Source organism: Vigna umbellata, chromosome 1 (genome assembly GCF_029865625.1).
Source record: "Vigna umbellata cultivar VRB3 chromosome 1, Vumbellata_1.0, whole genome shotgun sequence".
NCBI lineage: Eukaryota > Viridiplantae > Streptophyta > Magnoliopsida > Fabales > Fabaceae > Vigna > Vigna umbellata.
In genome coordinates this window covers 8,629,196-8,652,558 of record NC_142165.1, presented here as the reverse complement: position 1 = coordinate 8,652,558, position 23,363 = coordinate 8,629,196, and the positions used below count along the sequence as shown (strand labels likewise).

General features: G+C 33.6%; 2 protein-coding genes and 1 pseudogene across 8 annotated transcripts; 2 read left to right on the top strand and 1 right to left on the bottom strand.

Moving 5' to 3' along the window:
- Positions 1 to 53: 53 nt before the first annotated feature.
- Positions 54 to 2,466, top strand: LOC124840507 (O-fucosyltransferase 19-like). The gene is made up of 8 exons (XM_047316571.2): positions 54 to 332; positions 434 to 503; positions 606 to 676; positions 772 to 860; positions 935 to 1,067; positions 1,158 to 1,390; positions 1,474 to 1,950; positions 2,256 to 2,466. Exons 1-8 carry the CDS (start codon positions 54 to 56, stop codon positions 2,464 to 2,466), a joined length of 1,563 nt encoding a protein of 520 aa, XP_047172527.1.
- A 1,941-nt stretch (positions 2,467 to 4,407) lies between these two features.
- LOC124840513 (uncharacterized) lies at positions 4,408 to 7,138 on the top strand (annotated as a pseudogene). Of its 2 annotated transcripts, XR_015780446.1 has the most exons (4): positions 4,408 to 4,638; positions 5,455 to 5,535; positions 6,015 to 6,262; positions 6,937 to 7,138. The product of XR_015780446.1 is annotated as an uncharacterized LOC124840513, transcript variant X2 (transcript). The 2 variants fall into 2 exon arrangements; XR_015780445.1 differs by lacking the exon at positions 5,455 to 5,535 and having other exon boundaries at positions 4,421 to 4,638.
- A 3,379-nt stretch (positions 7,139 to 10,517) lies between these two features.
- On the bottom strand, positions 10,518 to 13,343 carry LOC124840512 (proline transporter 1-like). 5 transcript variants are annotated; one of them, XM_047316576.2, is made up of 8 exons: positions 13,076 to 13,343; positions 12,789 to 12,916; positions 12,477 to 12,701; positions 12,259 to 12,353; positions 11,538 to 11,727; positions 11,327 to 11,451; positions 11,014 to 11,229; positions 10,518 to 10,921 (listed from the first exon to the last, which is right to left on the bottom strand). In XM_047316576.2, the coding sequence occupies exons 3-8, from the start codon at positions 12,622 to 12,624 to the stop codon at positions 10,544 to 10,546; spliced, it is 1,152 nt and encodes a 383-aa protein (XP_047172532.1). In that variant the 5' UTR covers positions 12,625 to 12,701; positions 12,789 to 12,916; positions 13,076 to 13,343; the 3' UTR covers positions 10,518 to 10,543. The 5 variants fall into 5 exon arrangements, with proteins under 5 accessions (XP_047172532.1, XP_047172533.1, XP_087949519.1 ...); XM_047316577.2 differs by having other exon boundaries at positions 13,080 to 13,343; XM_088093393.1 differs by having other exon boundaries at positions 13,110 to 13,343.
- Between the last annotated feature and the right edge of the window lie 10,020 nt (positions 13,344 to 23,363).

The window sequence follows — 23,363 nt, the reverse complement described above, 5'->3', positions numbered from 1 at the left end:
AATAATCGCTTATTGTCTTTTTTCCAAGTAGTGAATAATCTCGTACGTGTACCATGTTGACAAGGAGGAACATGTCAGAAGGCACAGAAGAACGACATGGATTGATGTCTTCTGGCATTAGAGGCATGTCTCCGCGACGTAAAATACGACATTGGCAAAAACTTTTCAGGCTAAAGCTTGGACGTCATATGTTTTGGGGCTTAATGGTTTTGGTTTTTATGTGTGTCATTGCCAAGTTTGTGTTGTTGAATATGTTTTCTGAACAGTTGGACTTTGATCCTATAAATCATACAAATGTCCTAAAGCACCTACCGTCACCAACAAAGTCACCGGTATACAACATTTTGTTCCATCTGTTATTTTACCTGATTGTAATTACATTTAGATTTAGATTAGACTGTGATGCTACTTTTCTTTGATATCTGTTAGTTAGACTTTCAAAATATGGAAGCATCCCGACAGTAACAACTACCACAAATGCATTGATTCAGCCAATAGTCACAGTGAGTCCAAAGTTTTTTATTGCTCAAAATTTGAGAAAACAAGTCATTATAATTTTTTCATATTTTTCCATGATTGTAACTAGAAAACTTTCTATCCTGTAGGGAAGGGAAATGCGACCAATGGTTACCTTCTGGTGCATGCAAATGGAGGGTTAAATCAAATGAGAGCTGGTGTATGAAATCTGTCTTTTGTTCATTTTTGTTTCTTATATATTGTTTACTTACATCTTATGAGATACATATAAACATATTTTCCACCCAATTGCAGATAAGTGACATGGTTGCTGTTGCAAAAATCATGAAAGCCACTTTGGTTTTACCTACATTAGATACTAATTCCTTCTGGACGGATTCTAGGTGTGAAATCTCATTTACCCGAGTTCCATAACAAGAATATTATCCTCTCTAATTTTGCAACTGTATTGTGACAGTGATTTTAAGCAAATTTTTAACTGGAAGAACTTCATGGAAGTTTTAGACGATGATGTTCATATAGTGGATTCTCTACCACCAGAAATGGCGAAAATTAAGCCATTTTTGAAGGCTCCAGTATCTTGGTCTAAGGCAATAACACATCATCTCCATAAATAGTTCACAAACTAGTTATTACGATTTTCATATATATAAAATTTTTGTGTACTTTGAAACATGTAGGCCGCTTATTACGCAGGGGAGATGGTGCCATTGTTGAAGAAACACAAAGTGCTAAAATTTACGCATACTGATTCTCGGTTGGTGAACAATGGTTTAGCCAATCCAATCCAGAAAGTACGTTGTAAGGCGATGTATGAAGGGCTTAGGTTCGCACTTCCAATTGAAGAGCTTGGAAAGAAGTTAGTAAATAGACTAAGAAACAATAGTACTCCTTACATTGCTCTTCATCTAAGGTAATTAATCAGACATACTTGATTAAGGGTACATATGTTTGATTAATTAAGCTTTGTCTCACAAGCAAGTGCCAATATTGCAGATATGAAAAGGACATGCTTGCTTTTACAGGTTGTAGCCACAACTTGACAAGAGAAGAAGCTGAAGAACTTAAGAGGATGAGATATAAGGTGAAACATTGGAAGGTGAAGGAGATCGATAGCAAATCAAGGCGCTTACGGGGTAGCTGCCCCATGACTCCAAGAGAGGCTGCTGTGTTCCTCCAAGCACTTGGTTACCCTTCTGACACAAAAATTTATATAGCTGCAGGCGTGATTTATGGAAAAGATCAAATGAAACCTCTCCAAAGGAAGTATCGTTACTTGCTCTCACACTCCACTTTGGCCACTGAAGAAGAGCTTCGACCTTTTAAGGATCACCAGAATCAACTTGCTGCTCTCGATTACATCATAGCAGTAGAAAGTGATGTTTTCGTTTATAGTTATGATGGACACATGGCCAAAGCAGCTCGTGGTCATCGAGCATTTCAAGGATTTCGGAAAACTATTGACCCAGACAAGTACTGGTTATGTTTGTTTTCAATGATTTTGTTCTATAGTTAAAAAATGCTTCTCATTAAATAGTGAAAACTGTCCTCTGACGTGACAAATGGCGAATCAATCTTTGTTGAACAGGAGAGAAATTTGTGAACTATATCTAACCTGATTTGTAGTTTGTCACAGTCAACGATATTGGACTAAAAGACCGCATTCATATATTTTTTTAAGTATAAAACCTAACAAAACCATAGTTTGAAGAAAAAAAACATTATTAACCTTAAATTTATCATTCGTGTTAATATAATTTGGTTCTTTGTACTTGTAGACAACGATTTGTGAGATTGATTGATCAACTGGACAATGGTTTGATTTCTTGGGATGAATTTTCATCGAGGGTGAAAAGTATACATGCAAATAAAATTGGAGGCCCACATCGTAGAAAAGTTCGGCGACACCCCAAATGGGAAGAAAGCTTTTATGCAAACCCTTATCCGGGTTGCATCTGTGAGGAGACCCCTGAGACAATGCCAATGTAAATATTCAAAACATTTAGTTATTGGAGTAATCAAAGCCAAATGTTCAACTATTTTAAATTGTGTATTGATAGACTAATGAATAGTTTTAAAGTAGCTCCTGTTTACTGATGTCAATTGATATTTTCTTATTATTTATTAAAAATATTTTATAAAGTATATTTTAAAATAAAATTAAAAGTTAAATCTAACGAAAAAAAATCTTTCAAAATTCAAACATTATTTTTTACGCTAACAAATATAAGATAATCTAAATAATAAGTCCTCCTAATCAAATCCTAATAAAAAAAACAATTCAGACACATTCACAAAAATGTATTAGTATATTTATAATTACAATTTTCATTAATTATTATGTTTATATTTATACTTATGGAATTTAATTTTCCATATTTTTTAAATATAAAAATTATAAGTCCATATCATCTCTTTTAAACAATATATTATATAATAAAAGAATATTTAGATGTAATATCCTTGTTAATAGATAAAATGTTTATCATATATTTAAGAGATATCAAAATTAGGCTTGAAGTCCACTCTTTAACATGATATCAATGTTATGGTTAAAGTCTATTCTAGTGATATATTTTGTTTGTTGGGCATGTTGTTTCATCCACTATCGGACCTCATTAATGTCTAGTTTCACGCTCGAGATGATGTTTATACCACAACGTGAGGAGTGTGTTGGAAGTTCTACATCGATTAGAGATAAGGTCAATTTATAATATATAAGTGGGTGAAAACTTCACCTTACAAGTCAATTTTGTGAGGTTGAATTAGGCTTAAACTCCACTTAATATGAAACATATTTAATTCTCCTTCAATATATATATATTTAAAGTATATGAGATTATTTAAGTTTGTTGTTCGAAATTTTGATCTAAATCTTACTCAAAATTAAATACACACTAGTGCAAAATCGGTATTTTAAATCGTCCACTACGCTTCGATTTTTGAAAAACCAAAGCGTATTAAAACGTGATGGCAAAGCTGTAATTTTTTACACACTATATGCCTCGGTTCTAAGACAACCGCTGCTTAAGGGAATATACTACCTCGGTTACTCAGGGGACCGAGGCAGAAAACGCTGCTGACCCACTACAAATTAAGCTTTTGACCTCTTGATGTCTGGAGATAAGTCTATTGTCTCGGTTTTCTGATGAACTGAGGCAGAAACCTATGCAAACTGACAACTTTCCACCTCATAGTCTCTTACAAGATCCTCCGCAACAAACTTGGCCTTCGCCCACTCATTCGTGCCACCGTCCTTCCACTGCACAAGGTACTCCAAATTCTCTCCCTTCCCTCTCCGTTCAAGAATCTCCCTCACCTCCGCGTACTCGAACACAACCCCTAATCTTGCATCCAAACTGCAATGGATTCCCCTTCAGCGTCGCCTTCAAAATCTCTCGCCCCAGATCCAACGTCGTTCTTTGAAATAATGAATTTATATATATTTATTATATGTTATCATTTTCTTTTTGTTAATATATAACTTTAAATTTACTAATTATTTTTTTAATATATATATATATATATATATATATATATATATATATATATAACAAATATATATTTAGTAATTATAAAAAAACTTTAATATAAATTTTATTAAAATTGATTCAATATTTTTAATTTTGGATAGAGTTCATATTTCTGAAATAATTATATTAAATTATACATTATATATTTTATTTAGTAACACAATAATAAATATAATATAAAAATATTAATTTAAATATAATAAAATTATAACATATTAAATTATTTAATAAAATATATAATTTTATGTATATATAAATAATATTATTTCTAATAATTAATTAAAATTTTCTAATAAAACCAAACTTTAACCTCACCACTTAAGGGAGAGCTTTGAAGATAAGAGATTTTTTTAACTCTCACCCTAACCACCTGATAGGAGACTTTGAAGATTAGAGTTTTTTTTAATCTCCATGTAACATATAGAAAGAGAGTTTTGTTAAGATTAGGTTATTGCTGATAACACCTCTAAATTTATCCAAATTAAAAAAAATCTTATACATAGTAGATGATCTTAGGCAAGGTTGGGTTCTTCTCTTTAGTGGTGTGCTTTTATTGTTTTCTCTGATTTCACCGTTCACCTCCACTTCTCCGCCGCCGTTTACACTTTCCTTGGTGCTCCTCTCTCAGGTTACTCTCTATCCCTCCATTTTTGTTTTCATTTTTTTTATATTTTTTATTCTGCTGTTCTTCAGTTTTGTGCCCCTGTTCAATCGAAGTTTTAGGTGGTCATTTAGTTCGTTCTCTTTTGAAAATCAATTTTTTAGGTCATATGTACTTTAGGATGTTGGATTTGTTGGCGGATCTAGGGTTTCGCACTCGTCAAAAATTAGTTTGTATGTCTGTTGTTTGATCCGAGTTCATCTGTCACCGTGAACTCCGATCTGTCTTAAAATCACTTGGTCCTGCCGATTGTTCAATGTTTTTGAAGTGAGTACTCTGGTCTACACTTATTGACATCCAAATAAAAAGAAGGGGTATAATACAGCCGGAAAAGAAACTACCATTGAAGTGTTCGTATTTCATACTTCCAATTGAATTAGAAATTTCTCGATTGAGAATGAGAGTTATTTGTAAAATTAGGATTATCTAGCCTTCATCTAAAGTAAAATTGTCAACCTTGTACTAAGTCTGTCAGTTCTTTGACAATGAAAGCATCCTATTGCTGTATTCTCCCCATATGTTTCAACAAAGTGTATTATCTACCAAATCAGATTCAGGGATACCATGCTGCATTTTGATTTAATGGTTGCGATTACTTTTCCTTGAGCCCTTATTTTGACTGCTATGGTTAGCCAAGTACGAGGCAATCTTAAGATTATGATTTGGTCATATAACACGCGTACATAGTGCTGCTAGCTGTTTCATGCTTATGGTTAATCATACCTTTTTCTCCAAAAATTATCAGTTGCATTATTGACCACTGACCTTTTTGAGGTAATTTAGAGTAGTAAATGCAGGGAACTGCTGGTTTTGTAGAAGCCGATGCATAATTTCATACTATGTTTCTGGCTGTTATCTGCCTCGGTCAGTACTTTAGAATGAATTTGATCCTTATTCTTACTTGCCAGTGCATAGTTTTTCAGTGATTTGTAAAGCGTTAAGTAGTCTTTATATGATCATATATTCCAATTTTCTGTAATTCATTAGTCATGTTTTTGTATTCAGAAGAATGCTAGCAATTCCCTTATTTATTATGAGTTCAATTTTGATGGATGCTATTTGTAAAATGTTTACATTGTCAACCTATTAATAATCACCCTAATTATGATTTTGAAGAATATCAGGGATGCAGTATTTTATTTGATAAATTAAAATTAAGCCTCCCTTTCTTATAGAATTTTTCTAGACTGAGACAGTTCATTTGGAGGGGATTGAGGGGTGTACAACACCAAACTTTTTCATTTGTTATTCTCCACTTCTGTTTATAGGTGAGCAACAAAGAAAGACTAGTGCAAATGACTTGGAATTTTTTGTAAGATGTGTTGGTTTTCCTTACGTTGCAGGTAAATGGGTTTGTGGACATTACTTGAGGGGTTCCTTCTTCTTGCAAATGCACTAGCAATACTGAATGAGGACCGATTTCTTGCACCTAGAGGATGGGGCTTATCAGATTTTTCAGCTGGCCAGACAAAGTCTTTCAAAGGCCAGGTTTTAGGTCTCATTTATGCAACACAGTACCTAAGATTTCCTCTTATACTTCTGAACTCTATCTGCATTATCGTGAAGTTAGTTTCTGGATGACGCCAGCAAGGTGAGATGTCAATACATATGTCTGGTTTAAACGTGCATCTAATGTATCATCGTTTTTATTGCTATTAAATGCTATTTTAATTTAATTACTACAAGTATCTGTTTTTAGTGTGAGTGCCTAGGACTTTTTTTTAAAATTTCGTGTTCTATACAAACAAATCACATAAAAGTGAATTATATGTTGACATTATAGGCAAGATGTATTTTTCTATAAGTGACCGTTGTGACGGATATTGCAGTACAACGCATGCACACAATATATACGTACTGAATTTAGTTATAGATTGTGAGCTCAGTTTACTAATTGTGAGCTTAGTTTAATGTGGCCTTTTAACTTATGGAATTTACATCAGACCAAACCAAAACGGATAGTTTTAAACTTACCTTCGTTAATTTTGAAGTCAATAATTTTATTTGCATGTTTGATTCACTTTATATTGGACAAGTAATATGTTATTTTGTTGGTTTCGAGAGGCTTTTTAAAACAAATAACTTCTTGTATTCTAAAAAAATAGTTTGTACCAAACATGTAGAGTGAGTGTGGTGAGCAAAACTTTTCCTTATCATCTAGCTAAGCATTCTTGCCTCCTGCGTCGTTTCCCTTAAATGCTCATTGAACAATATGCCTTTGGTATAATGACGTTTAACACGATTTCTGTTTCTTTATGATGGCAGGTTCAAGAGTGATCATCAGATTATTTCAAAATGTTCTTAGATAGGAAAATTGGACAGTGATTATCTACCCAAAAAGGGTCAAATTGTATTGTAGAAATATACATTAAAAGTGACCTTTTTAGGATATTTGTTGTCGTCAAATCAAGTTTGCCATAGTGACATAGCGAATCAGAAAATGAGTTCATCGTGGTTTTGATATTAATTGGGCGGGTGTTGTATTCATTTTTTAAGAGTTGGTGACCCTCTTCAAATTTTCCTTGTGTAAATTCAGATTGATTTTAACTGCTTTTTGCTTGATAGGTGATATGTGTCCGAATTCACACGGTCCAAATAAATTTTACAAAAACATACGATTCTCAACTTGCCGGCTTTTGAAAATGCTTGTTAATTCTTAAATCAGAAGTCTGTTTGCTACCACAAGTTAATTAAGTGGAAGTTGAAGTTGTATTTGGCGAAAGGAAAATTTTAGGTTGCTGGAAAAATAAACAGAAGTAAACAAATGTTATTGAGAAATAAATAAATCTAATACTTAATTTACAAGTTATTTAATTATTCATTTTTTGTAAGTGATTAAAAGTATTTAAATAGTATAAACTCCACGTTGTCGAGGAAGGCTTAGTTGAAAAGAAAGCTACGATTTGCGGGTTTTTATATCTTGAAAGAAATTGAATTAATTTTAACCTTACTTTGGTAAGTAGTTGTAACATCAAAAAAATAATACAGTGTAAAATTATATAATAGAATAATCACATTTAATAATATACAGATCAGTCTTACATTAAAGAGAACGTACGGTCTTGGCCGAATGACCTTACAGAAAGACCAGAAATTAAAATCGAACACCATAAGTAAATCCTGACCGAACGGTTTACAAAAGCCTATACCGAGCGGTCATACTAAACAAAAAGGGAAGGTGATCGAACGACCACCTTTCAATCAACTAAACTAATGACCAAATGTCCTACTGTTTGGTCTTAACTTCAACCTCAACTAGGCTTTCTTCCTCCAGCGCCTCTTCCAGCAGCTCGTCTCCTTTTGCTCACATCCACACGGATGATCATTGCAATGACAAAGACGAACGTACAAAACAAGACAAAACAGGAAACACATGGTAAGCTTATGTAATTTAATTCATGTATAAACATACATTTCACACAATCAAACACGCAAGATATACTTCATCATACAAAGCCTAATACTAGACTGACTGTCCGGACTGTATGAAATCTGTGTAGCTACAGGCATCCGTGCACCCGGGTGATGTAGTAACTGGGATACCCTCAACAGCTGCCACCCGAGGTTAGTCCTATATGTCCAAATTAACCATAAGGACTAGGACCTCTTGTCGTTCCCACACATGACCTACCATCCTCTACGTGAGGACGAGTACTCACGGAACATCAGGATGAACCGCCAGCTTAACATGACCACATTCATACTTTACCAATTCCAATATTCATCCATGAGTCATTCCTCCCCAGAACGCTCGTCCATAATCCAACTCATTCCATCCATATCATATTCTCTTCATCTTTCATTATCAATCATCTTAATTTCATCTTTCATTATCCATCATCTCAATTTCATCTTCCATTATCAATTATTTCAATTTCATCTTTGTTCAAAGATTTTTAAGGACACTAGATACCGAACGTTCAATCCTCACTCAAAACGAGAATGAACACTTGGAATGAGACAGAGAGGTCTCCAGTTCCAGAATAGATTAAGATCGAGAGGGTTACTGTCGGGTTGAGAAAGAAACCGAGTACAACTATATATTCACAAGAACGAATGGAATGAACGTTAATTACAAAGTGAGGCAATTAGATGAACTGACTCTTGAGAGCCCCAACCGAATGCTGAAAAGACCATGCCAAGTACTAAGACTCTAGACCGGAACCAATCGATACAGACACTTCAAGACATTCCAATAATAATACTTAGAATAATTCACATGAAGAAACCGAACGCTGATAAATACTTAGTTTATTTGAATTTACATCCAGAAATTCGAATGTCAGTCAATGATCGAACACGGTAGAGAGAGAACTCTATTGAAGTTGGACGAACGCTATTTTCCTCAAGATGGATTATAAAAGAAACGAGTACAAGTGCTTGGTGTAAGATCGAGCGCTACTCAGTACGAGCACTTGGTGTGAGACCCAACACTATTCAGTACAAGCGCTTGTGTAAGACCGAACACTACTCATTACAGCGCTTGGTGTAAGACCGAACACTACTAAACTTATAGTAGAAGGCTTGATAAATATAATAAGATACCATTTGGAGTAGTGTTTAAGAATAAAAGAAAATATACAAATACATATATGTATAATTAAGTGTATAACTGAATACCAAGAATCAACTATGCTTGGCCGAACGCTCATGCACAGTATTTCGAAACGAAGACGCTCGTCCTCAACTAGAATTCTTCCCAAATGAAAGAATCCAATTCTAACCAAGTTTACTAGCATTACCGAACGGTCAATGACCGTTCAGTGACGAACGTACACTATCATAGGGAAATTTCATATTCAGAATTCATTTATATTCAACTCATTTCTTAACACATAGTTTCATAACTTTATACATTCATATCATAATCAATTTTCATACTTCATACAATCCAAACATATCAACCATCATATATTAATTCAGTCAAGTCAACGAACGTTCATGCAACACACATAATCATACAAATTAAATTAAATAAGCTTTCCTTACCTTTGAGCGTGAACGAACGTTCCTAGAGGCAGAATTAAGGTTCGCCTGACTACAATTCCTTCTATCCTCACGTTCAACAATTCTTCAAACTAAACCAAACAACAGAAGACCAACAATGGCTCAGACAAGATGAAATCATGCAACCAGAACTTGGTTTGCATGTACCAGATAACGAACGGCTAATGACAAGAAGAACTTACCGGTTCAGAACTCGAAACCGATCGGTTCAAACTGAAGCCCTGGACGCCGAAAGTGCTTCGGTGCCTGAACGAAGATCGGAGAAGAGAAAAGATGAGATTTGGTAAAGAGAAGTGAGAGCTTTTAGAGAGAAGGAGGAGAAATGAGAATTTCAGAGTTTGAGGAAGAAGGAGCATGCAGAGAGTGTAACGTAAATTTTCCAAAAACTCAGTTTTGCTTCCCACGTTCATCAGCCGACACCTGCATTCCACTATCTGATTTCCGAATCCCCTCCGCTTGACACCTGACGTCCGTTCAGAGAGTTTTTGGGTGCGTTTTTAATGATTCTGAGAGTAGTTTTGGTTCACATGTTGAAGAAAAGGTAAATAAAATTTTAATATATTTAACCAGTACTGCTATTTTGTAAGACTTTTTAAAAGTCAATTTCTTTAAATTTAAAATAAGTAATTTTGAAATAAATACCTTTTTAGACTAGTTAGTTAAGAAATAAATAGATTCGCTTCTTAAAAAGACATTATTATTTTTAAAATGAATAGACTAGATAGAATGTTAAATAAAATTTTCTTACATGAGAAAAGAACCCCTTTGCATCATGGAGACATACCAAGTAGTTATTTTTAACGAAAGCATATGTGAAGCAAAACCCACTGTAACTACAATTGCCGAAAGAATAAAATGCATTTAATCATATATCTGCAAAAGGATGGTAGGTTTTGGAGTCTAAAGCAATAAGCCGCAGGGCTGCAATAGTTGCCGCAGCAGACAAGATGGCAAAGAAACAAATATTGATCCAATGCCAGAGCTTCTGGATGGACGTTAGTTTGTTTTTCTGTGTCACCAGGTACATATGGTTTGCAAGGATAAATGTAAGGGGAAATGTGCTGATTGCTCCAGTGAGGCTCATGAAATCTCCAAGAAATGGCAATACAGCTGATACAAACGTATTTATAGCGAGGTACCCACCTCTCACCATGATTCGAAATGACAAGTTCCTAAAAGCCAGAGCACTCCCTTTGATCCCATGTTTGGTATCCAAATACTCATACATTGGACTCGCAAATATCTACCAAAATCAGAAGAGGGTATTAGGCCAGTGATACAGCTTAAATAAAATATTTAGTGGCACATGAATTGCAGTTTAGAAAGTTACTATACATGCAATGCAATGACTGATTGAAGAAAAGCTGCAATATTGGCCATGGCCTTAGCCCAGACTGGACCATTTACACCAGCCATCAAATAGGTTGGTGTTGAAGATCCGTAAGCCCAGTATCCTCCAAATGTTACCATATATAACGGCAGAACTCCAACGGTAAACTGAAAGTACAGAGCTTTCATCATGTTCTTCACAACCGGCTGCTTGATGGTTGCCTGTGATGGTTACAACCAAATAAAACTCATTTTCAAGTGGGGTTTTATTAATCCACACAAAACTCAACAAATCAATATGTATAAGCTTGCATGTTACCTGTATCTCAGGAAGCATTCCTGTATTATATGCAAACACAAGATTAGCAGATGCCCCAATTGTTGTGAATATTTTACTTGTTGGTGTCCCCGGAATACTATAATCACGAGGAGGTGATTTTATACCTATTGATGCAAGGGGGGAGATTAGTATGCAATCCAGTTCATCAAGCATAAAAAGAGAATAAAAAGATTTTAGAATGAGAGATTACCCTCTTTGACCGACAGAACAAATGCTATAACAATATACACCAGGCTCAAGACTGTTGAAAGTCCCAGCCAAATTCCAAGAGCCGATAAATGGGGAATACAAATGGCAAACATTGCACAAACCAATCCAGCTATGGCAATAAAATAAGGAAGCTTCATCCCATCGTCTTCCCTAAATAGAACATAAGCAGCCTGCACAACAGTGAACAAACAATGATCAGAAATATTCGAAACAATACTTAACGATTTCTGCATCACTTTTTCTGACACAGAAACATAACAATGCAGTCAATACAACGAAACTAGAGAATAATTGACAAAAAATAAGCAGTTGAAGTATCATTAATGAACCGTTCATATGAAGATTCATAAGCGTTACATTCTGCATAAAAGAGGAATGAAGAAAAAATTATGACTGCATCAATAATATACTTGTTTGTAACGGTATGGTAGAAGGAGAGATGACAAGACAAATTTTAAATAAACTACCAATAAAATTTAGTGTCAGTCTAAATAAATTTCTCTGTACAAAGAAAACTATCAAGTTGACTCTAGTACAAACTTTCTATCAAAAATAGAAATTACCTAAAAATACTTCAATTCGATTATTTCTTTCTGAGAATCAATTCCTCAACTCAGAATTAAACACTTAAAAGTGACCCAAAATCAAACAAAGCAGTGTCTCAACACTGTTAAAGAAACACAAGTGTTGCCCCCATTTACCTTCAAAGCCGAACCAGCCAAAATGATGTAGCCAACATTTATCATGAAAAGATTGATATACTGCAGAGTCCATGTGAGGGAATAAGCTTTGCTCCCTGCAATAAGAAAAAGGAATGAGAGATATAACCAAAAGCATGAGCATATATGCTCATTTACTTACGTACAAAACAAGAGAAAAAGACTGTTGATTTATTCAGAAGCAGATATATAAAAAATACCATATATAAATCCAGCAAGATCTCTGTATCGAATATGCCTTGTTCCTCCAAATTCATGAAGCCTAGCAATAAGAGCGTTGGCGTAGAGCGAAATCGCAGTGGCGAGAATCAAACCAATCACACCCCATTGCCAACCCAGGGGTACCATGATGGTCCCAGAATATCCAAGCACATACGCGCTGTTGATGCCCGTAGTCAGCACAAACCCCACCTGAAACCACGAATCTGCAAAATATTCCCCAATTCATTCAATCTCGTAAATCCCCAATTCAGTATCAGTGTATAGAACGCAATTAAGAAGAAGGAACGCACCGGTGCTAATTTGATGCGCGGTATCGGGGATGTCAACAGCCGCAAGGTTTTCCTCATCGGAAATCAGCGTGACGCCGAGCTGGTCCGCCGCCGTCGCAGAAACGTTCTTCACCGCCAGCGTGAATTCTCTATTCAATTTATAATTAAATAAACAAAAAAATAAATCAGAATGTAAACCTTCCTTATAGTTGCAGCAGTAGTAGTTAGTTATAGTTATAACAACTGTAACTGCCGCTGCAGAAGATTGCGGTGCGGTGGGTTGGAGTTAGAGAGCACAAACAAGGTACCAACAATTTCCTATGTTGTTAAGTGTGTGTTTACGTCTGTATGGTTGCGCTGCCACTACCTCTGTCTGATGCTACGGTTGTTGTTCACTTCCTAGAGTTTGGTGGGTCCCGCATATGTGGTTTCGCCTCGATCGTAGCTTTGAAATTTTAAGCAATAACTTTTTCCTCCTGCATCTACGTACTCTCAGTTTGTTTATATCATACGAAATATTCGTATCCTTAAACAGTATTTTTCTTCTTGCAAAATCTATTTGCGAAAACTGCTAAATACTTTTCCAACTGTCCCCTTCTTTTAATTTTTCCGACAACTTTATTACTGTGTAACAATTTTCAAATTCTCGTTTTTTCTATTAAATGTTTTCTGTTGGTTTAATCGTATTACTTTTAAATGGTCTATCATTTAAAACCAGTCAACCAAATATTAAAATCTTCAGTTACGTAACCCGAAAACCCGCACAATGAAGAGTGGTTCAAAACAGACGAAAGAGAAAGCACAGAAGGTAGGTACGGAAAAAACTGTTTTGAAATAAAATAAAATAAAACAAAAATTCCCACTTTTTATAAGATATTTTAAATTTTAACAAAATTCCACTAATTTTTCAGCCATTTAAATTCATTTGATCCTGCACCGATGCTACTGATTTAAGTATGAAATCATTTTTATGTATAGCTCGGTTTGTGATGAGAATTATCACAGATAAGTATGCATATGTATATGTATTTTTTTTTTATGAATCCAAAATTTTTTTTCTCACTTTTGTTTTTAATTTTTATTACTAAGTTAATTTTGTAGCTTTTTAGGTTTGTATGAATGATTGAAGGCATCTTATGTTAGGGTAACATGAATGAGTGAGGATGCTGAGAATTGCTCAATAATTGTAGGTAGTTGAGTGAAGGAAGTGATAACTGGTCGGTGTCTGTTTCTGTTGTCCACTTTTATGTGTTACTGTTTCTGGTTTTGTGACATGTTTGATTAGCTCGGTTGATTAGGGCATGGCTTATCCATTCTGCTTTTGCTGTGGGACTTCAATTCTTGCTGTCTCTTCTTTGTCTACCTTAGACACAGACTAATACTGTGTGTTTGAATAAATGTTTTCATAAATACTTTAAATAAACTTTTTTTTAAAGTTTATTTACTTAAAATTGTGTTTTGGATAAATGAACTTGAACTTGTGAACATAATTATTTTATGAAATATAATAATATTGGTCTTCTTTTTCTTCTCATTATGAGAAAAAAAAAAACATCGTAATTAATCTGAATGTTGCTATTAGAAGATATTATTCTTGGAAGTAGTAATGGGGGCTACATGGGAATATGCATGGCTATCGTCTGATTGGATTCGAAGATACCAAACCCAAAATATCACACTTTCTTAAATTGAAAAATACAAGAATGTGAAGCACAAATAATTTTGTAAAATGGAAAATGATTTAACGAAAGAAATGTGAGGGAATGGACAAACATCCCTCTCCTTTATTCTTAGCATTTTTGTTTTTTCTTATAAAATAATAGCAGATTTTTCACTAAAGACAAGCATGGGTGAAAAAGAATATATGAGAATGTATATTTAACATTTTTTAAGTGGCCAATGTGATTAAGGTGAACCTCTGATCATATTATATTTTGTTTTAGCTTTTATGGTATTGTCTTTTCCTCTTGTTTGAATTAATAGTGAGCCATCAATTAATTAAGATAAGAGGTAAACCAAAATTATTAATTAGGAAAATTTTATTATGACACCTGTTTAAATATTCAGGTATTATTTACATGTATTCAATATGTTTGTATAAATAATATAGTGACTTCAGTTTCATATTTCAATCTATGGCTAATGAATTTGGTAGAATGAATTGACATGATATACTTTTTTTTTTCCTTGTTATTCCCTCATGATTTGTTTTGTCTAGTCTATAACTAGAGTGAACTATTTTTAATTTTTTATAAAAAGAATTATATTATATATTTAAAATATCAAAAATAATTTATTATATTAAAATAAAAATTTAATTACACATATTTACCTATACAAAAAGATTTTCAACTTATTATATTGAAACATGCCTAAAAGTGATTTTTTTACATGTAATTTATATGTTTAATTACGGAGTAACAACTTTTAAAAAAATTATTTACATGACAAAGTCATGCTAGCATGATATGACTTTACCAAGAAGAATTTGTATGAAGAAAGATGACTTCTACTAATTAGGTGATAATAATTATGACTTATGCTAATTAGATAATAATAATGACGACTTCTGCATATTATCATTCGATTATTGTTTAATATGGGGATTAATTATTTTTTTATTATTCAAAAGTGAAGTCGTGTAGCGAATGCACGACTTTTGCACAAATATGGGATGAAAGTCACCATAGGTGTAAATGACTTCAAGTTGGAAAAAAGTCTTATAGTTATATAATATGTCAAACAGATTCGCATTTTATAAGTGAAAGATGCACTTCTACTACAATATTATCATCTGTGACAAACCTTCTCGACTCCTTTACTTTTATTAAGCTCAAATACATACCTCGTGGAGATAACATGAGGGTCGATGTGCTATCCAAACTGGTCAACACCAAGAAGAAAGGGAGGTATAAGTCTTTGCTACAACAAGTGTTATCGTCCACTGTTAAAATGGGTGAATGCATGATTGTCAGCATGGGAAAGGAATCATGGATGGAACCCTACATACACTATTTAAAGATTAGGGATATTTCAGAGAGGATGGACAATAGTTGGGTAAAAAAAGTTACTCGTTATACTCTGCTAGGCGACTATTTCTTCAGAAGAGGTTATAGTCAGCTTCTACTAAAATGTGTCACCTTGGAACATGCTGACTACATACTCGAGACACATGAAGAGATTTGTGGTTACCACTTTGGGACAAGAGCTATGAGGGTTAAATCCTCCGAGTTGGGTACTCTTGCTGGCTATATGGAGGTGGAATGTGTTACCTACATCCAAAAATGCATACCTTGCTAAAAACATGAAAATATCATACACAGTCGACACGAAGAGCTTCACCATATTTTTTCCCTAAGGCCTTTTGCACGGTGGGGGATATATATTTTGAGCCCTTTTACTCCAGGCAAGGGACATATTAAGTTCTTTTTGGTTAGTATCGACTACTTCAACAAGTGGATCAAGGTCGAGCTCCTAGCCGCTATCACGACTCAACAAGTCCAACACTTCGTTTGGAAAAACATAATTTGTCGGTAGAAGTGCCAAATACCAATAGACGCGAATTCATCAACAAGGAGTTAGCCAAGTTCTACACAGGACTTGGCATAAAGCATATAACCAACTCAGTGGAACACCCTAGTGCAACATGCAGGTCGAGGTTACCAACAAGGTCATCCTAGTTGAATTGAAGAAGCGATTGGACTCAGCCAAGGGTAAATGGACAGAAAACTTGTTATAAGTGTTGAGGGCGTATCACTACACACTATAGTTGTTTACTAAGAAAACTTCTTTTAGCTTAGTATACAACACTAATGTCATGATCATGGTAGAAATCGGTGAGTCATCTTTGTGATGACAATTATAGGATGAAAAACACAATCAATATTGTCTCAACACAAATTTAAACTTGTTAGTTGAAAGACAAGATAAAGAAGATACAACTCTTAGAAGAGGTGATCTAGATGACAATGTTTCTAGACAACAACTTATTCGGAAATTGTTCCAAAATCTTCACAATTCTCTAATCCTCCTCAGATAGGATGTCCTTATGCCATTCTTGGTATTTCAGAGGGTTATCGGTCCAATAAAAGAATAATTTTTTGTTACAATTTTTGTCAAAGAAGTATGGTCGCCCAGTAGGGTTGATCACCATCCTAAAAAACCCATTCTTATGGGCTTAGGAGATAGGCTTTCGACCTTCTCACTAAAGACACTTAAGTAGCTGGATCCCTCGGTCGTGGAAGGTAAAAATATAGGAAACAATCTGGAGATACAGACAAATATAACGCTTTACAAATTAACCTAAAAACCTACACCAACCCCAACTATTCAGATGTAACTATGTGGTAGCTACATTCAAAAGCCTAAGGACACCCATGGTGAACTCGTCAAAAGGTATACAGACATTTAATTGTACAAAGTATTCCATATATACATAGACCCTCTTCATACCCTTCTCGGTCGTGACAAACACTATCAATGACACTTACCCATTTTAGAGACACGATATCCTTGGACACCCCCTATAAAAAACTTATATGTTCTTCAACTAGGAGTTCAAAATCCTAGACCACTTAAACTTTGAAAATTGAGTCTTAACCAAGGGGTTCACCACTCATACCCTCCCCTCCTAGGTCATTCAGACTTTGCATGCCCTTTAGAAGGGTCATCCATGTTCCATACAACTACTTTGTACCTGCACCAATACCCCGGGACGAGGTTGTATCTGAAATACCACCACCTAACTATCGGCACTACTATATTATAAGATCCCTCACTAGAATTAGAACTCACGTTTGAACCAATATAGGACATATCTTGACACTTGAGAAGTACTTGGCTTCTGCATAAATGCATTATTCTCTCTCGAGATATCAACCTCAAAGCAACCTAATGAAAAACTTGGTGATTAATTTTGGACAAGTAACACTTTTATTTATAAAGATCTTGGTGACAGTTTGCCTCCCACCCTAATGGGACAAAACGAATCAAGTCTAAACGGTTCAAGAAAAGTCACGACTCCTTCCCTTCTAGATAATGCTTCGTTCCACCTGCTATATATGTTCCTCAATAACCCTACACCTACTCCTCCCACATCACATTTATCACTATACCATTACAATCTCTTTATTATTATGTTTCTTAAGGTTGAGGGACTACTATACATGTAAGGTTATAACCTAGGATGACTATTGAATATCAACATCATGGTTTTTATCATCTATTATGCAAGAGTTTAAATGTGAAAATAAGTGTGATGAATTATTTTTTTTTCTCTTAATGTGTGGTGTTGAAAATGTATAGATATTATATTTTTATGAGACTTGTTAGAGAGAGAAAAAAGGTTAACGTGGGAGTGATGACAAAATTAAAAAAAAAAGTTAAAAAAAAAAAAGAAAATGACAATTAAGCCCAATTTTTCTTAATATATTTTAAAAAAAGATAATAATTATTAAGATAAAAAAAGGAAATAAATATGATCTCTTGGTTTCTCTAAATTATATTTTTAACTTATGTACAAGTTATGAGAAGGTTTATTTCATTTTTTTTTAGTTTTTTTTTTTAAAAAACTTATGTACAAGTTATCTGAAAGTTTATTCAGTTTTTTTTTTTAATTTGTTCTTAAAAATACTTAAGAATAATTTTGCTCAAATAACCTCAATAATCATATATATGTTGAGAAAATGTAACTGGAATTATTAAATAAGTTGTGTGAGTTTATGTAAACTCTTAACATATTCAACTCTTTCTGATAAAGAAATAGTAAAGATTTATAAAAGATAAACGGTCAAATATTCAATATAATGTACTAAAACACCCATTAAAAATTTAAATAGGCTTCTTTATTAAATTATGTAAAATTCATTATCTTATAACTTTTTTTCATCTGTTTCAACATGACTTGTTGAGAAATCGTTACGTGTATAAGAGCTAATTCATTTACAATCTTGTATTTTAACAAATATTATATAAATGTTTAAATTTTTATACAAATGTATAAAATTTGATGAGAATGTCAATAGAAAATATATTAAAACTTTTTACATAAATATCTAAAATTATATATTATATATATATAATTTGGAGGCCATAGTAGCCTATGTCTATACTAAGGTCCGCACTGTGTACTAGGTTTCGTTACATTAGAAATTGTTTATTTAAATGTTATTGGATTAAAAACATAAGAAAAGTCAAATTATTGATAACTTCTTAATAAATTTATTTGAATAATTTTCATGTTTAGTTTACAGCATTAATTTAAAAATATAGTGAGCATGAATTACGTATTAATTTATAAGATCTTTCTTTTTCAATGTTTCCACGCACAAGGTGTATATAAATATATTTACACACACAAAATCGAACAACTCAACATGAAATCGATTGATTGATAAATTTTCCATTAGATATTCTATCGTTGTAGCTTTTCGGTAAAATTAATAAATTTAATAATATAGTGAAAGGACGAGTTGTTTTTTTATATATGAAAAGGATAATATCTAATAGACCTTTTTGCAACAATCATGAAACAGTCTCCCCTCACGCAACATATTTATTTAAAGGCGTTTTAAGAATTAAAAAAATGCGATTATACTTATAAGAATAAAAAAGATATTACAATCTTATACTTGTTTTTTGTTTTAACAAATTTGGATTTCACTTAGTTAAATATAAACTAATTTATAAATTCAAATATTTTTAATTGATTTTTTTTTAATTTTTTTATTGATTGAAGTACTTAATTTTTTTATATATTTTTATTGAGTTTTACTATTTAATTGTTATTTATTATATTTAATAAAATTAAAAAAACTGAACAAAAGTTCAGTTAAAAATATATAAATTCATAAAATGAAATTAAAAATTGATTAAATATTTTAATTTCTATTTGTTTAAAAATGTTGTCCCCAATATTTTATTTTTTTTGTAAAAACGATTAAATGCTATTTGTTATTTCTCTATCAAAATGATAATATAAAGGTGATGAACTGACATTCAGCTGCTTGCTTTTTTCTCAATTGATGCTGTGATCATGTTTTGATTTGACCCACCAAAACCTAATGCCACTAACCACAAAAAGACATTAATTAGTGCGACTCTGATAAATTATCATTTGAAATAATGTGAGATCAATGGAGGAACTGAATACACAAAATTGAAAAAAAAATATTAGAGAAACGAAAAGTGTCACTAATTCTTTTCCTCTTTAGGCATCGAAATCGTGTTTGAATTGACCTTACGATTCCATAAAAGAAGTGTCAAAGAAACAAACGTTGAGTTTTCTGAATCATTGATGCGCACGCGCTTCGTAGTTCATACATTATGTATAAAGAAATATGTCTTTGTATTTGCTACGATACGACCCACTTTAGTACGATGAAAATAAATAAAATGAATGAAAAATAGGACAATAATAAAATCTCTATTTCTAAAACTGTTTCCATCCTTCTAATATTGAAAATAATTTTCATTCGTCAATTTTTTGTAATTTTTTTTCTACCAAACACAAATCACTCTCTAAGATCCATCATGTTTTGTGCTTTTTGACCCACCATCCAAACAAGTTCTGGCAAGGAACTGAAAACCAAGGCCCAGTAAGACATCTGAACAATATTGTAAAACGATCCATTATTTTTCAAATAAATATTCTTCTATTGATGTTTTCTTAAGTAAATACCACATTTATCTTTTTAGATGAGATAATTATACTCGAACTAAATAAGTCAATATGAATAATGAAAATCTATTTGTCAATATTTAAATTAATTATAAATAAAATCAATTTTTGAGTAAACAACTCTCACATTATATTTTGATTTTGTAATGATAAATTAAACTTAAATTTATCATCTTAGTATATTTAGGGATCTTTATCGAGTATATAGTGTAATTCATCGTTATTAGAATGTTATTAAACCATTAAAACTATATAATCTTAAATGTTTATGTCCATATTTTATTATAATAGAATTTAAATGTTTATCTTTATATATAATATATAGCGATACATATTTATAGAGTGGCCGACTAGATACACCCACGAGAAGGACGATCGGCTTAAATGGTGTCATCTAACCAAAATCGTTAGTAAACAGAATATTAATTGACCACACGACCACAGGGAGACAAAGAGGTCACACGACCTCCAACAATAGGAATCACTAAATATAATTTTATGATGAAATATATATATTTTTTTAATTTTGAATTACATAATTACAATAATTATAGTTATAAATTATTTAATTGAAATTATTTTATAAGAAATTTAATTTAATTACAAAAATAATTAAAATCATGAATTTTATTTATTTAATAATATTAAAAACTTTAATTATTAATTAGATATAATTTTAATTATTTTAAATATATTTAAAAACATTATTTACAAATTATAAATGATTTTAATTAATAAAAAAAATTAAAAAAGTAAAAATGTGTGGGGGTGCACGACATCAGTAGAAGAAGTCGTCAACCCCCTACAACTTAGATTTTTTTATGAAAAAAGGCGTGGTAATCGATTACAAGGTCGGGTAATCGATTACCATGTCCTAAAATCGATTTTGGGGTGCACGACTTCACCTCTGACCATTATGTCAGGGTGAAGTCGTGCAAGGGGCACAACTTCTTCACTTGAAGTCGTTTGAGCCCCACGACTTGTCTATTTTTGTAATTAGAACTTTTTTTGCCTAAATCGATAATTTATGTTAGATATATTATATCTTTTATCTTTATCTTTTAGTTAGTTCGTTATTATTTCTTATTTGTATTTTGGGCTTAGCCCATATTTCTTCTATTATAAACAGAGAACCCTATGTGTGTATTTAACACAAGGGAGATTAATCTCATATATAATTTTCACTATATTTAACAATTTATACTTCAAATTTGCCTAGTTTCATATGCCATATTTTATTATAATAGAATTAAAATGTCTATCTTTATATGTATTTTCACTAGTAAAAAAAGCCTTTTTTAACGCGCTATATATACCTCGGTTTTACTGAAACCGAAGCATATAAAAACGCGGTGGTATTTTCGTAAATATTGAGTAGTTATATGCCTCGGTTATATATTAACCGATGCCTATAAACTTTACTGTCTCGAGTAGAAGGCGAGCCGAGGTAATTCCCTGTGACTAAAAGGCTTTAGGCACCGGTTTAAATTTGACCGAGGTAATACTCTGAAATTAGGCACCGGTTTAAATTTAACCGAGGTAATACCCTAGGTTAAAATCACAAATTTCTCTCTCTGCTCTCTTGCACTCTCGAACTCTCGCCCTCTACCCTCTCGCACTCTCGCCCTCTGCCCTCTTCCCTCTCGCCCTCTCGCCCTCTGCCCTCTCGCCCTCTCCCCTCTCGCCCTCTCGCCCTCTCGCCCTCTCGCCTCCAGTTTCTCTTCTCCACTAAACCCCAACCTCAGGACACGCCGCAAGCCGCCGTTCAACCCTTGCCGCAAGCCGCGTTCATCCCTTGCCGCAAGTCGCCGTTCAACCACGCCGTCAGCCGCTGCCGTTCCACGGTGCTCGAGAGAGGGATCTCCTCATCGCAAGGCTTTCATCGTCACAGTAAGCCTTCTGCACTCACAGAATCATCTCCATTTCTTCTATCCTTCATTTTCCACTGAAACATTCATAGATCTAAACCCTCTGTTAGGGTTTCTTCTCCTTTTCACCATTTCCCTTCGATTCCACTGATTAAAACCTTGTTTTCACCGTTAGAAACTTTTTCCATCGATTAAACTTTGATTTACACCGATCAATCGGTCCAGAATAAGTTTCCTTTTTCTTCTAAGGTTTCTAGGGCGGAAGAGGGCTTTAAGGGCGGCGACAGCGGCAGTGGATGGAGGTTGTTGTTGTTGTTGGGGTCGAGGAGGACGAGGCGTTTGCAGAGGCATGCGGGACAGAAGCTGGTGAAGGCTTCGTCAGGGTGGCGGGGCAGGAGGTGGAGGGACGGCGGGCCATGCCGTTGGGGGAAGAATAGAGAAACTTGGCTTTCTGTTTCACCATGTGCGAAGAGGAAGATATTTGGCTTCTCTGACTTTCTGTTTCATCTCTGAGTTTCTTCTGTTGTTGTAATATTGCTTCTGAGTATGTAATTTTGCTGCTTCTGTAGAGAGAATTTTGACATTGGATGTTGTAATATTGTGTCTTGTTTGATTCTTGTTATGAAATTCTTGATTGCTTTAGATTTTTGAACTGAAATTGGAAGAAATCTTTGGTTTGTTTGGCGTGACAGAATGTATGAGAATGAATGAATCGAGTTTTGTTATCTGACTTCTTTCATTTTTAACGTTTTTCAATCTGGGATTCTTGGGTTCAAACCCAAGCACGCCAAAGAAAAAAAAATCCTACTACCTCGGTTTAGGTTCTAACCGAGGCCATAGAGACAAAAAAAATAACTCGGTTTAGAACCGAGGCAAAAAGACTACCACTTTTTGCTTCGCCTGAATATGCCTCGGTTTAAAAACCGATGCCTATGAGTGAAATTAATCGGTGCCGTATCCTCTTCCTGCACTAGTGTTTATAGCGATACAAATCTATATAGTGATCGACTAAATACATCCATGAGAGGGGACGATCGGCCTAAATGGTGT